Consider the following 15,273-nt stretch of genomic DNA (forward strand, 5'->3'; position numbering starts at 1 on the left):
TTAATTCCACCCCTCCTTTGTTTATTGATTGATTTATTCCATTTTATATGCATTACTGGCTTATCCTTGGCTCACTTCCTTATGCCCCCAGAAATGCCAGCTGCATGCCTGCCTGCCTTCCCTCCCTCCTCCCCTGCCCACCTCGCAGGGATGTTGTGTGTGGGGTGCCCGATTTTCAAAAATTCGCCAAAAATCAGGGGATGATGGGATTGCTTTGAAACTTGGCATGCGTGTGTATATCCCCATGAGGTGTCATGGTGCCAAACATGAGGTTTCTAACTTGAACAGAAAAAAAGTTGTATAATTTTTTAGCTTTCAATGCAAGCCTATGGGGGGGGGAAACGGAGCTCCGGATCCGGATCCGGAGCTCCGGGCGGAGCGGAGCGGAAGTGGGCGGAGCGGGGGCGGGGCGGAGCGGCCCGATCCGGAAAATGGCGGATCTGCAAGTGAAGCGGAGCGGGGGGTCCGTGCACACCCCTAGTTGCTATCGTGTCCTGTATAAAGCAATGTGTTAGTAGGTGAAAAGCGTATTGCAACATTTATACAGAGGGAAGTTCTCAAAGGAAGCCTTACCGTATTTTAAATCTTTCCACTGCTTCTTTGTGTTGTTCTGGGTTTTATTTTTTTACTTTGGTTTTCTACTATAGTTGTCAACTGTTAAACTTTTACATTTTATGGTTTTAACTGTAGGAAATCACCCAGAGAGCTTCGGCTATTGGGTGGTATAAAAATGTAATAAATAAATAAATAAGGGAATAGTAGAAAAAAGGGAACAGCAAAGAGTTGCAAGCTAGGTTCATGACTCTTCTAGCTCATGTATGAAGTAGTTTTCAGTTAGGGATGTCAGAGAAATATGGGTTCAAATTAGTTTTAATTTCTATGAGCTGCATTTTCCATGGCAGAGCAGCTTTTTCTGAGTCATATGGAATCTGTGGCATTGCCAGTAGTACTTTTTTTTTAAAAAAAAACTTGTACACAAAATTGTACACAAATTTAGTCGTACAAAAAGAGAAGGAGAAAAATCCCCAACCAAAAATGTGCATTTCTCCCCATAGGCTAAAAAAAGAAAATGAAATGTAGGATTTTGGAACTGGAAGTGCCTACTTTCTACCACGAATGTAAGTTTGTGAAATTGAGAAAAATCCAATTCTGTCAGTGAGCTGATGATGGAATGAAAGACGCCTGATGGTCTGCAAAACAGAGATGGAACAGATTCGCAACCAAATGCATACAACCTACACTCTTAAGAATGGAAGGTCTTCTTTGCCTTTGGCCTTATCTTGGGAAATGAAGAACTCGCCAGCCCTGTTCTAGGAGTCAGCCTGGCCGAGCACTCGGTAATGCGCATATTCCAGGGCCTCTAGAAAATGCAGAGTTCCCCCTGGCACTGCATTAGCCTCCCTGGGGATTTGCGCATTTTCTGGAGATCCTGGAAAGCGCACTTTCCCTTCCTCTCCACCCCACTCCAGTTTATTTATTTATTTATTTTATTACATTTATATACCGCCCCACAGCCGAAGCTCTCTGGGTGGTTTACAACATTAAAAATAGTAAACATTAAAAGTATACATTAAAAAACAACAACATAAAAACAGTATAAAAACAGTATCCATTTAAAAACAACAATTCTGGGGTCCATTAAAAACAAACTTAACGTTGTTAAATGCTGTTAAAATGCCTGGGAGAAGAGAAAAGTCTTGACCTGGTGCCGAAAAGATAACAACGTTGGCGCCAGGCGAGCCTCATCGGGGAGATCATTCCACAGTCGGAGGGCAACCACTGAAAAGGCCCTCTCCCTTGTTGCGCCCTTAAAGGCCTTTAAGGCCTTAAAGTTGTGCCCTTAAAGGCCCTCTTAATCCAAGAGGGTTTTTAAGGGCACAATTGCCATGAGCAGGGTGGGAGGGAAACATGTTGCCCCCAAGGCTGTGGAAATCATGTACTATTTTCCCCCTCCACTCTAATGGTGATTGCTGCCATTAGAGTGGAGGGGAAATATGTGATTTCCCCAGCTTTGGGGCAATCACATTTCTGCCTTGCCTCTACTGATGGGGGCCTTAAATACCCTTAAAGGCCCCCATCAGCAGAAAGGAGGAAATTGCATATTTTCCCCTGCTGTATTAATGGTGGCCGCCATTGCCAGAGCAGGGGAGAGGAGAAAAGGCATGCACAGGTCAGGGCTGAAGTGAGTTCCATCCGGACCTGCACCCCCTTTGTTCTGCAGCAGCAATGGGGTGAAGATCCACCAGGTATGCCCATCGGGGCCTGGGAAGGTTGGACACAGGGGTGTCCACTGCCTTTGCAGGTCCAGGCAGATTTTGCCCCATTGCTACCTCATCTTCACTGCAAAGCTGGAACGGTCCTGAACTAGTTCTGTTGTTGTTGTTGTTTTACTTTTATTTTAGGGATTTTATACCCTAACTGTAGGAGAGGATTTCAAATGATGGAATGTTATTCCAAACAAAATGTTCAAAATCCCCTCACATAGAAAACTAGAAGTCAGGAAGAAGACTTTTTGTCTACCCTTCTCCTTGTAATGCTACTTTTCTATATAGAGGGAAGTATAAAGTGTTGGTTATGGTTTGGGTCCAGGCTACCTGCAGGATCGCCTTCTCCTGTACAATCCGCCCCACACACTCAGGTCCTCTGGGAAGAATTTACTCCAGCCAGCAAAAACAAGGCTGACAACTATTACCCAGAGGACCTTTTCTTCTGCCGCTCCCAGTCAGTGGAATGGCTTGCCAGGAGAGATTCGTCAACTTAACAGCCTTCCAGAATTTAAGAAAACCATAAAGACTGATCTCTGCCTGCAGGCTTACCCAGTTGAATTTTAAGATGCCTTTTTTAATAATGTGCTGCTTTTAATAATGTATTAGTTTTAAATGTTTTAATTAGTTATACGTATTTTATAGTGTTTTCATTTGTGTTGTACCCAGCCTCGATCCAGAGGGAGAGACGGGTAACAAATAAGATGATGATGATGATGATGATGATGATGATGATGATGATGATGATGATGTGGAGGGCACTGGACATCACAATAAGCCATCCTGGCCTTCACCCTTGTTCATGTATTCTTCCCTCCTCTCTCTTCCTCTGATGCTGCTGTGAGACGACTGGAAGTTTTTGTTTCTATTTTATTAACCACAGTGTAGCCTCCATCAAAAAATACATTATCTAAGAATATTCTTCATCCCTCTCTGACTTCTAGGGAGTTGCGTCAAACAACTACATAGGGCAAAATGGCTTTGATGACCCAAACTTTGTAGGTCTTTTCCCATGGCTGGGGTGTCCACTAAATCACAACACTCTAACTTACACACGCAGGAGAGATTAAGGAGAAAGTTGGAATGAATCACCTGGAAAGAATAATTGGGGGTGATTATCCAAAAGAGTATGATCCATGAAGCTATGGATTAGCATCTCAAAAAAGCTTTATTGCTTGAGGCATTCAGAGAGATCCTAGAGAAAGAACTAGAAATGCATACAAGTTGGGTAAAGAAACGGCATTTTCTGCCAGGGTGAAATATTCCTTCCGAAGAGACAAGATTGTTCCCAGACATATGCATTCCCTCCCCCCCCCATTGAAATGGCCCTGACCAGCCTCTTTGAAATGGAACTTTAAGCAGAACTGCAGGACCTGCCTTTCTAATGTCTCTCTTCCAATACACTCACAAGTGCTACTTAGCATATAGAACTTTGGATACATTCACCATGAATAACAAAAAGCAACCCAGTCAAGAAGGAATACTAGAAAGCAAAAGCTACATGAGTTCATCAATTAGCATGGCAAAACTACAGTGATGGGGGTCAGTGGGGAGAATTAAGAACATAAGAAGAGCCTGTTGGATCAGACTGAGGATCAGTCTAGTCCAGCACTCGGTTCACACAGTGGCCAACCAGCTGTTGACCAGGGACCCACAAGCAGGACATGGTGCAACAGCACCCTCCCACCCATGTTCCCCATCAACTGGTGTACAGGCTTACTGCCTCTGATAATGGAGGTAGTACATAGCCATCAGAACTAGAGCCATTGGTAGCCTTCTCTTTCAGGCATTTATCCACCACCACCCCTTTTAAAGTCATCCAAATTGGTGGCCGTCACTACATCTTGTGGTAGCGAATTCCATAGTTTAACTATGTGCTGTGTGAAGTACTCCTTGGCCAAAGCAAAACCATGTGCAATAACATAAACAATTCTTCAATCCTCTGCACACTTACTTGGGAGTAAGCTTGCAAATTGGGACTTCCATGTGAATAAATGACAGCCCAGATAGATGTGATGGCCAGACATTCCTACTATCAGCTTCGGCTGATACGCCAGCTGCAGCACTTCCTAGACTTAGAAGACCTAAAGACGGTAGTGCTTGTGTTGGTAACTTCGAGGCTCAACTTCTGCAATGTACATAGGGCTACCTTTGTACCTAGTTTGAAAACTTCACAACTAGTTCAAACTATGACAGCCAGGTTGGTCACCTGGGGGTGACCATATTTCACCAACTTCAAAATCACTTCACTGGCTGCCAATTAGTTTTCAGGTGAAGTATAAAGTATTACCTTTAAAGCCCTATGTGGTTTGGGTCCAGGTTAACTGTGGGATCGCCTTCCCCAGTACAATCTGACCCACACACTCAGGTCCTCTGGGAAGAATTTACTCCAGTCAGCCAAAACGAGGCTGACAATCGTTACCCAGAGGACCTTCTCTTCTGCGGCTCCCAGACTGTGGAATGGCCTGCTGGGAGAGATTTGTCAATTTAAGAGTCTTTCCGAATTTAAGAAAGCCATCTGGGTAGGTCTCTTCCAGCAGACCTACCCAGATGAATTTTAAGATGTCTGATTGTTATTTTAATATTGTATCAGTTGTATATGTTTTAAATAAATTTTATGCATTTTATGATAGTTTTGTATTTAATGTTGTTCCCCACCTCAATCCAGAGGGAGAGGAAGGTAAGAAATAAATAAATATATTGATGATGATTATTATTATTATTATTATTATTATTATTATTATTATTATTCATGGGATTATGTTGTAAGGTCCAAAATGCCATTACAAAATTTTCTGCCATGGTTCTTTAACATATACTGTCATCGTTTGATGATGTATGTACTCATGCTGGTGCTCCTAAGCTCTGGAACTACATACATCTTGAATTTTCTGTACATGGTGATGCTTTAATTTCCAAGGATTACGCTTCTCACTCCACCTAAATTAAGTTTCTTTTATTTATTTATTTTCTCTTCTTTTCTGAATCTCTCTGATTTCCTTAGCTCTTCTCACTTCCAACTGTTTAGAGCTTGCAGATCTTGAGACACAGACTGCAAATCACATCTTAACTGCCCAGGAAGTTGATCTTGCTACTATGAAAATATGTTTCAGACTGGGCTAACTTGTTCTGCTAAATGACTGTTACTTATGGGTCAAAATATTCCTTCTGTTCATAGAAGCACCAGTTAACTTGCAAGTATCTATATGTTACAGGACTTCGTTACACTATCCCCATTAACTTTTTCTAACTGGAAAATAAACTATTTGGGGGTATACTCCTTCCCTCTACAAAAACAACCCTTCACAAAATACAACTGCAAAATCCACTACTAACGAGACGTTTAATGTTGAACTTCCTCCAATAATGGCACCTCTCCAGCCCTGTTAAAACACAGCAGGATCATTTCCCAACAGTTCTCTGAATCAAGGCGGCATTTCCAAGAAAAACAAAAACATACCAGGATTGCACGGAGGGCGTGGGGTTTCCCCCTCTTTCCCCACAAACACAACCACGTGCAAAGGCAACGCTCCACCAGGGCATGACAGACAGCCTTCTACCTGTACTTGCTGAAAGCTAAACATTAACTGTCTTGAGCCTAATCCCGGCTCCTCACAGACAACGAAGGTGATCTCGCCGTTTGCTTGCACTTACCTTGCAAGGGAGGATTTGGGAAGCTCGTTTCATTCTCTCCCATTTCCTAAATATAGTGGGGATGAGGCAGGCAGCAGGATCTTTAGGAAGGATCCAGGCAGTGCCCAGTTGAGTCGGTTACTGGGAAAGTTTGACCTCCTGACTTCCTACTGCAGCACTGTAACCGTACACCTTACTTTCTTCTGAGAATAATTAGCAACCTGCCTTCCTGAGTTACCTGGGCTCGCCTGACCTGTTTCTCCATAAAATGACATCATATCCTTTGATCTCCTCTGCTGAATTAACATGTGCTTCGGACAACACGGCAGTTGTCTTACTTTGGACCCTCCTATTCAATCTCTCTCTCTCTCTCTCTCTCTCTCTCTCTCTCTCTGTTTTAATCCTCTCCTCTGTTACTTTCACTTTTAGGAAGAAAGCTGCTTGCGCAAGGTTCATTATTAGCAGCCAGTGCTACAAGTTGGAACACTGAAGGCTTGGGATTTCTAGTGAATGTTTCTGGTTGTTTTTATAAGCCCCGGAATTTAAACTTGATAGAAAACGCAACAACAACTGGACTTCAACGGGCAGGCAACTACGTTCCCATAAAAGTGTGGGGGTAGGTGGGGAATATATCCAACTGGTTAAGGCCCACTCTTAGATAGATGCCAGATTAAATTGCATAATGCAATTGGGGGTTCAGGTAAAGCAAAGCTAACATTTCACAGGTGATGTTTGTGACATTTTTCCTTTCCTCATTTATGAAAAGGGGAATAAGGAAATATTCAGTGACAATTCTGACTTTGCAGAATTATCACTGAATATTTGCCACCATTTTTGGATGATAGATATCACCCTCCTGCACACACGCACACACACACACACACACACACACACACTGTCCCACAATGACAACGGGCCTGTAACACAGTGTCGCAAAATGATGCTGGCCAAGGCAGGTCACTGCCTGAAGTGAGAACTGCCATGCCACCACCGCTCCCCTGATCTGCCCGCTGCCAGGTAGCTCACTTTTTGTGGTGTAGACACACACATGAGCCTTGCCAGGGCATTGCCCTTAAGCTGTTTTCACCTTCAGGAGCTGTGCTGCACCAGTGTGTCTGGCAAAGTATGACAGGAGATCCCAGAACTTCTCACAATTGCCTGACCTCTGAGGGCGGAAAAACTTTACAGGCAGCATGCTGGCAGGGCGGGTATACGTATCCATGCTAGGAAAATTAAGCCTGCTGGCTCTGACAGCCAGATGAGCGGGGGCAGGTGGGTTGGGAGGCACACACTTGGGGCAGGTGAGTGAATGCAGGAAAGGTAAAGTGGGAGACACACGGGCAAGCGAGCAGCTGCTTCTTGGTCCTGCTGGCTTCCTGCATGGCTGGCCGTGCAGGACCAAGAAGGGCAGACTCTTCAGAGGGGGAGAACGCACTCTTCCCATAATCTGCCACCTGCTGCACCCGCTTCCTGTCGCTTCATGGTAGAGCCTGCTCTGGCACTGGGACTACTGCAACTGTACAGTTGAGAATTGTAATCCCACACATCTGGAGGACAGCTGACCAGAAAAAGCTACCCCTCTCCTACCAAAGCCCTGTTGAGACAAACATCAGGCCCTGGCTGATAATGCTGCCATCTGATATAGATAGGCTGGGGTGAAAGCGTTGCAAAAGCCCAGTAAAAGGTTCTAGAAGATACGTAACCAACGCCTAAAATTTGGGCCCCAAGAGGAAAACTTGATCTTTTGTGAAGATTATCTCCAAGAAGAACGATTTACCTCTGTACCTCAATTGCAAGATTGCCTTGCCTCTAACATTAGAAAGGGAGGCAAAGCATTACAAGAGAGGACAAAGAAAAATAAAATAAAGCAGCTCGTCTACCCTTCTCCTTTTAGCCCAAGGACAGCAATGCAAAGATAATCTTATCAGAGTCGCAAGTTTGTGTTCTGAGGAAATATTTACTTTTTCCACACACATTGCAGGAATCACGGGCCTGTTGAAATGTACTTGTGCAGTAAATTGGTAATGAGCAATTTGATTTTTTTAAAAACAAAACAAAACCGAACCATAAGATTTATTTTATTTTGGCGTTTACAGAGCTATCAACTGGAGCAATGTAAACAGGCTTACAACCTTATTGTGCAAATACCCTGCGTATTAAACTAATATGCACAGTAAAATACTACACTGCACGTGTGCCAAAAGTCATTTATTCCCATTTAGAGCATTCTGTAAAATGTCATCTAATTATGAAGGCTGAGCGCTATTATGCAATGAAGGAAGAAGCAGGCTGTTTTTCTTTGTTTTCTGTTTTGTTTCTAACTTACACAATATTCTCCCAGGCTGCAATAATTCTAGTCTGAGACAAGAGAATGGGTCATGTTTCATTTTTGCAGAGTTCTTATGTCTTCCTCTATTTTTACACACAAACACACACCCTTGCAGAATGTAGACCACCTTATTATTATTATTATTTATTTATATAGCACCATCAATGTACATGGTGCTGTACAGAGTAAAACAGTAAATAGCAAGACCCTGACGCATAGGCTTACATTCTTTTGCAAAACACACACACACACACACACACACACACACACACACACACACACAGAGAGAGAGAGAGAGAGAGAGAGAGAGAGAGAGAGAGAGAGAGAGAGAGCAATTCAATCAGTGGAGGCTGGGGTTTCTGATTTCGGTGGGGCTGGGCATCCATTCTGGGCTTCATTCAGAGCCAGCCAGAAATATAAAGGGGCTATCCAAGTTGCTAGTTCTATTTTGGGGATAGCTTGAATAGCTCCGTTAGAGTTCTGGCTTGTTCTGTCTGAAACCCAGAATGGAGTCACGGCCCCACCAAAATTGGACCCACCAGCCTCAACTGCAGTCTATTTATTTATTACACCAATATTTAACTTTTCCTCCAAAATTCCTCCAACTTTTCCTCCTGCCACTCCTAACCTCAAAGCAACCCTGTGAGGTTAGTCTGAGAAAGTGTGACTGTTCAAAGATTCATGTCTGACGGTATTTTTTATATACGTGGGATATAAACTGAAATTGTATAAATGTTTGTTTTTTAAAAAACACACCCCACCATTTGGGCTTTGAACCTGGATCAACAAGATCCTACTCTGACATTTTAACAGTTAGCATTTAAACACGGTTATAGCCTGGTTCACTCACTGGCATCAAGGGAGCTTACAAAATACAATGAAACAAATCATGAGATGAAACAGCAGGTCTAGAAAGGGAGAACGTCAAAGAGAAGAGCAGCAGATGATCATGCCAGGGGTCTCCAATACCCCTGAAAGCACCAGAGAACATAGAGCAGACTTCTCCAGGTAAGTGCTGAAGTGGTAACTTTAGAAATTCAAGCATTTATCAGGATATAGCCAAGATCCTCAAGAAAATTCCAAAAATGCAGGCTGCTATGTTGATTGACACCAACAGCCAGTTATGGCCCTTTTCATTACCTCCAGGAGCAGGCCTTTTGTAATGCTAATGGTTCTTCATTGCCCAATCAAGATCAAGGCCACCCTGCAAATACTTTGCATCACAGCATTCAAAGGCCTTCCTCAGGGGTTTTTGGAAGACAGTGTCTTCTAGCAAAAAAATAAAAATAAATAAATCTCCTTTGAATAAAGCCTTTGAATAAAGTAGGGCTGTGCACCGCCTCGGACCCGAACCCCGAATCTGAAGTGGATCAGGGTGGTTCAGACCCTTCCGAACCGGATCCGAGGCGGTTCGGGCGAAGGCCAAGCTGGCCCAAAGATTAAGCCAATTGGCTCCAAAGCTTCAGGCTGCCTCTGCGCTTTGGAGCTGCCCCCCCCCAATCTCTTTACCTGCTGCCCCCATCGCCACCGCCATCTTTCTTCTGGCAGCTTCCGGTGCCACTGGCGGAAATGAAAGGGAATAGGCCACATGATTTTAAGTTATTGTGTGGCCTACTCCCTTTCATTTCTGGCGGCACCAGAAGCTGCCAGAAGAAAGATGGCAGCGGCGATGGAGGCAGCAGGTAAGCCCCCTCCCCCCTGCCCCTATTACCTGGGTCTGCCATCGCTGCCGCTGGCTTGCATCCAGCGGCTTCCACCGAGGACGCTGAAGCCAGGAAGTAGGGGACTTTTTTTCTTTTTTTAAAAAAGGACTTGCCTTTTGCGCACGAGCGCTCCTGCCTCTTTAAAACAGAAAACAAAAGGGCGGGTGCGACACCTCTCCCTCTGAGGTTGCGACGCGCCACATGGGATCTTCATCCCTCCATCATGCTAGACCACTAGGTCTAGCTGAGGCCTTACAACAATATAATAGACCGATGGCACTCAATAGGCAGAAACCAGTCAAAAGTTCAGTATTTGAACGTCCCACTGATTTCAGTGGGAGAGTTAAGCACCTGCTAAAATCCCTCCCCATTGACTCTGATGGAATGTGTAAGATGGTGGCTGGCATTCACCCACTGCTTCTTCAGGAAATAATAATAATAATAATAATAAAAGCTGGGAGGAGCTTGCCACAGAAGCTTCCATTGCAAATCTTTCCCTCTTCACAGGTGAATCCACCCTGAGAAATGCTTCCCATTCTTCGTTTGCATGGTTCCCACAGTCTACATAGCTGCCACTGTGGAGTTCCAAGAGACACATTCTTTGTGGAGGAATCTGATTTCAAGATAGAATTTAATCTTTCATCTGACACAGCCGGTACAGACCACACCTGAGCAGGTTCGAACAAGAGAGAATAGCTCATTTCTGTCATATTTGTTTAGCATGAATAGTGGGGAGAAGCCAAGGCTCAGATGGTTTTCCTACACTATGGTAAGGGGTGTGTAATACTTAATGGACTGGGAACCAGGGTGGTTTCAATGGGATAAAGCTCTTCTTGGGATGGAGATCCCCGCTTAGGCATAAAGCTCATAGATTATAGGAACACTCAAGAATTTTGTTCAGTTCACACTTCAAGGTGAACCAACCTGATTGTCACCTCCCAAACTAATCTGCAAATTCTTGGCTTGGATAACATGCCCAGAGAGTTTTGCTATTGGGCGGTATAGAAATGTTATAGATAATTTTGGAAAACATTCCAAAATGCATGTAAAAATGCATCTTTTAAGATAAAAATAACAACAGAAGTTAGGGAACGTGCTGAAACTCAAAATGGGATGGTTGGTTGGTAGAATCTTGTATTTCTGTAACGCCTGAATGTGTACTGAGCTTGCATGGCTATCTAACAAACATTCGTATTTTTGTTATTTAAGCCAAGGTTGATTTCTGCATGACAAAAGCATCTAAAGTCTGCCACTTCTATGCATGTCCTGATGATGCTTGGTTTAACCCCATGTGCAATGCTCATGCTCATGGAATGGTATCAATTAACCCTTTAGTGACTCTTTTCCAAACCTATCCATGTAAAAGTTTGGAGAAGAAATCCTTCAACGAACCAATTCCGTTTGAAGAAACATCCATGTTGGTTAGCAACCACCTCTCAATCAATGTCCTGTTTTCACTCATGACTTTGTTTCCTTTCTGTATCCAGCTAGTCAATTGAGGCCATTTCTCTGTGGTATCAGACAGGTGTTTGTTTGTCTTCTTGTTTGGTAAGATTGAGTAGTATCATATTGTGCATCATGTTGTGCATCTGTTGAACCCACGGCTTGTGCAATGATGCTTTTGCAGTTGTAAACGTAACCTGAAACAAGCAGTAACACTCATTTCTGGAATGGGGTAGGTCAGCAGAGGTTGCAGAAGCTGTACCAATCCAGAAGTGAATTATATTTAGAAGTGTAAAAGCCCCAGTGCACACATGATGGGTCTCACAAGTGCAACAGGATTGGCAGAGATGGAACAGCCCCATTGGATACTGCCTTAAAAGTTTACTTTAAACCTGGATCCTGGTAGGTGGCAATGTGAGGTCTACTAGAAAGGGAATCCAAGGAGGAGTTCAGGAAAGGAGAGGTGCAGCCTGGGAAAGCTGGCATGCAAGTAGGCGATTTTCCCTGGCTCCTATTCACACATTCACATTGCAGCTGCTCAAACTGTAACCACTCACATTGGCTCCAGCAGCTCCATATTGACTTTAGGATAAACAGTAGGGCATGTGGAAAGAGCCTAACAGAGGGAAGAACATAATGTTGTGCAGCATGATGACATGATTTGCATTGCATGATGCCATATTACACTTCCCAAGATGCACTTTGTTGACCTGCATGCCCAGCAATTTGTACACACACATTGAGATCTCAGGATAATGGAGAACTTTCATCCAACTTGACAAACCAAGTACGATTTCTGTTGGGGAAAGTTCAGCCATCACTATTAGAAATGGATACTTTGAGAGAAAGTGTTTTGTTTTTTCTTATTTTGCGAGAAAATGTGTTCAAAAATCCAATATGAATTTTTATGATTTTTTTTCCTCCAGTCAAAGCAGTGTGGTGTGGAAGCAGGGCAGAACAGATTTGTGAAAAAACGCATGCAGAACAGACAAGCCTGGAAATAAATGGAGCTGTCCAATTTTAACAGAGTAACCCTGGGCTCAACAGTAACTCTTACTTTAATCTAAGGGTACAGCACTGGCTCTAGTATTCAACAGAATGAGGCAGGCATCTCAGACAGCAAGTGCTGGGGAATAGAGGCAACCCCATACTCCAGCCATCCCCACACTCCTTTGCCAATGCTTCAATGGTGACAAAGGGCATGTCTACACCACAAAGGGTGAAAGGGGAGGATCATGGACTTACCAGCTTCCTCAATCCTCCCTGGGTGTCCAGATGGCCGCACGACATCCTGGAAGAACATTGCAGCCACCATTTTTAAAAAACAAGGAGAGGAGCGCACATGTGCTCCTCCTCCAAAGGTAAGAAATAAATTAATAAAAACACCCACTCCTGCTCCCCCCACTCACCCCCGATGGGCATGGAGTGCCTGAAGAACTCCATGCCCTATGCCCGGTTCATGCCTTCTCGTGTTTACTCGCAAGGAGCCGGGATGAAACCAGGACGGCTGCCCACACCTCCCACGGTCTCAGGATGATCCCGAGACCACAGGAAAAATCAGGCTAAAACCCATCCCAGTTATCCTGGGGAAATGGAGGGATCATCCCTCCCTGCCCCCCGGATCCCCTGTGCATCATGTGGACACACGGATGTTCCCAGGATGATCCCTGGGATAAGGCATGGTGTAGACATGTCCTAAGTGTGTGCGCTGCTGGCTTTCACACCACTCTGTACCCGTTAAACTACCCTGCTGCTCATAGGTACAGTGGAGGATGCTGTCAATCATGTCATCAGTTTTGAAGTGAGATTCAACTGCCAGTCCGGGTGGCTTGTGTGCACCTCAACAGCAAACCAAATAAGGATTGCCGGTCAGTCATCCGGTCAATGTTCTCCCCACTATGCTCAAAGCATGTACTAGCAAAAGCATGGCAAAACAACAACACGTAGCTACCCATATCTACACAAGACAAGTCAAAGTGGTTTCATGATGGCAAAAATACACAATAAAACACCAATATCAACAATATCATAATGAATTAACAATTCTATTACTAGCAAGAAAGAAACAGAGTTCTGCCCCAGGTGGCATCAGCAGTGGCAGAGTAAGCCTTTCCAATGAGCTGCAGAGGGAAGTAGACACAAGCCCTCCATTCCAGGTTTTGGCAGGAACAGGGTCCACACTAGAGGCATTCAAGAGGCAGCTGGACAACAATCTGTCAGGGATGCTTTAGGGTGGATTCCTGCATTGAGCAGGGGGTTGGACTCGATGGCCTTGTAGGCCCCTTCCAACTCTGCTATTCTATGATTCTATGATTCTATGAAACACCTGCTGGCCGATGTGGTAATGAGCAGGTAGCAAAGACTTCTCCTCTGGTGATAGAGGTCAAAAGCCTGCTTGGCTAATGGCTCCTGCTTACAAAACACAACGTGGTCTGAATTCTCAAGTATACCAGCCAACCTGTGTACTGAGGATCTTATCTTGGAACAAAGATGTTTTTTGTGGTGTGGGAGCAAAGATGAACATTGGAGGGAAAGGAAGCAGCAGCCAGGCACCTCTCCATTGTGCCTGGGTCCAGCTCCAGCTGAGAGCCCCCTCTCTCCTGCTACTGACTGTCGCTGCTAAAGCCATCAGAGGGAAAGGAAGCAACAGATGAACTCTGCAACTAAGAATCAAGTGCCTGGATTTGCTTCTAATTTGCCCTCCTCCCCCTCAATCCCCTTTCCTTTTGTGTCATTTTTTTTTAGATTGTAAGCCTGTGGGCAGGGCCTGTCTTAAGAAATATTCTTGTAAGCCACCTTGAGAGCCTTTTTTGGATAAAGGGTAGGATAAAAGTACTATAATAAATAAATGAACGTAAGGGGAGCCATGCTTGATCAGACCAAGGGTCCATCTAGTCCAGCACTCTGCTCACATAGTGGCCAACCAGCTGTCAACCAGAGACCTGCAAACAGGACATGGTGCAACAGCATCCTCCCACCCATGTTCCCAAGGAACTGGCATATATAGAGTTTTGTAGTTCCTTACAGCCCGCAAATGCTCACAGAAGCACAAGTTTCAAGGAGCCATAGATCTGGGATGCAAGATGCTGCTGCTGTAGTTGATATCATTGTTATTATCATTATTATCATTATTATTTAAGTTTTGCAGAAATAACAAAAAAATCTCAAGGTGACTTACAATAAAATTGAAGTATACAACATTTAAACAGCTCTAACAAGTATCCATTAAAATCCACTCCCCTAATTAAAACATCAGTAACACCCATACAAAGTTTGACAGATGCATTCAACAGCCCATCACATGCCATTGAATGACTGGAACAGAGGAAAGTCTTAAGCTTCGGCTATTGGGTGGTATAAAAATGTAATAAATAAATAAATAAATAAATAAATAAATAAATAATCTGGCACCAAAAAGATGACAAGTTGGTGCCAGGCAGATCACTCTAGAGAGAGCATTCCACAACTGGGTGGTGCCTGCCATGGTATATTGAAATGTCTGGTGTATGACATTAGGGTGACCATATGAAAAGTTGGACAGGGCTCCTGTATCTACAACAGTTGTATTGAAAAGGAAATTTCAGCAGGTGCCATTTGTATATACGGGGAACCTGGTGAAATTCCCTCTTCATCGCAACAGTTAAAGCTGCAAGAGCCCTGCCCTCTTTTAAATCTGGTCACTCTATTATAGCTCCTGCAGCTTTAACTGTTGTGATGAAGAGGGAATTTCACCAGGTTCCCCATATATGCAGATGACACCTGCTGAAATTCCCTTTTCTACACAACTGTTAAAGATACAAGAGCCCTGTCCTCTTTTTCATATGGTCACCCTATATGAGGATGGGAAGGAAAATTGGCAGCTAAATTCTTTCAGCACGTTATAGTTAAAAGCAACAAGCAA

At 43.9% G+C, this 15,273-nt stretch overlaps 1 protein-coding gene across 1 annotated transcript in view; it reads right to left on the minus strand.

Moving 5' to 3' along the window:
• The window catches only part of NAALADL2 (N-acetylated alpha-linked acidic dipeptidase like 2), a 762,753-nt gene extending 756,607 nt beyond the window's left edge, over positions 1-6,146 (minus strand). The window contains exon 1 of the mRNA XM_063131966.1: positions 5,919-6,146. Coding sequence (XP_062988036.1) covers positions 5,919-5,961 — 43 coding nt within the window. The 5' untranslated portion in view covers positions 5,962-6,146. The remainder of the gene's footprint in view (positions 1-5,918) is intronic.
• Between the last annotated feature and the right edge of the window lie 9,127 nt (positions 6,147-15,273).

Source organism: Elgaria multicarinata, chromosome 8, assembly GCF_023053635.1.
Source record: "Elgaria multicarinata webbii isolate HBS135686 ecotype San Diego chromosome 8, rElgMul1.1.pri, whole genome shotgun sequence".
Taxonomy (NCBI): domain Eukaryota; kingdom Metazoa; phylum Chordata; class Lepidosauria; order Squamata; family Anguidae; genus Elgaria; species Elgaria multicarinata.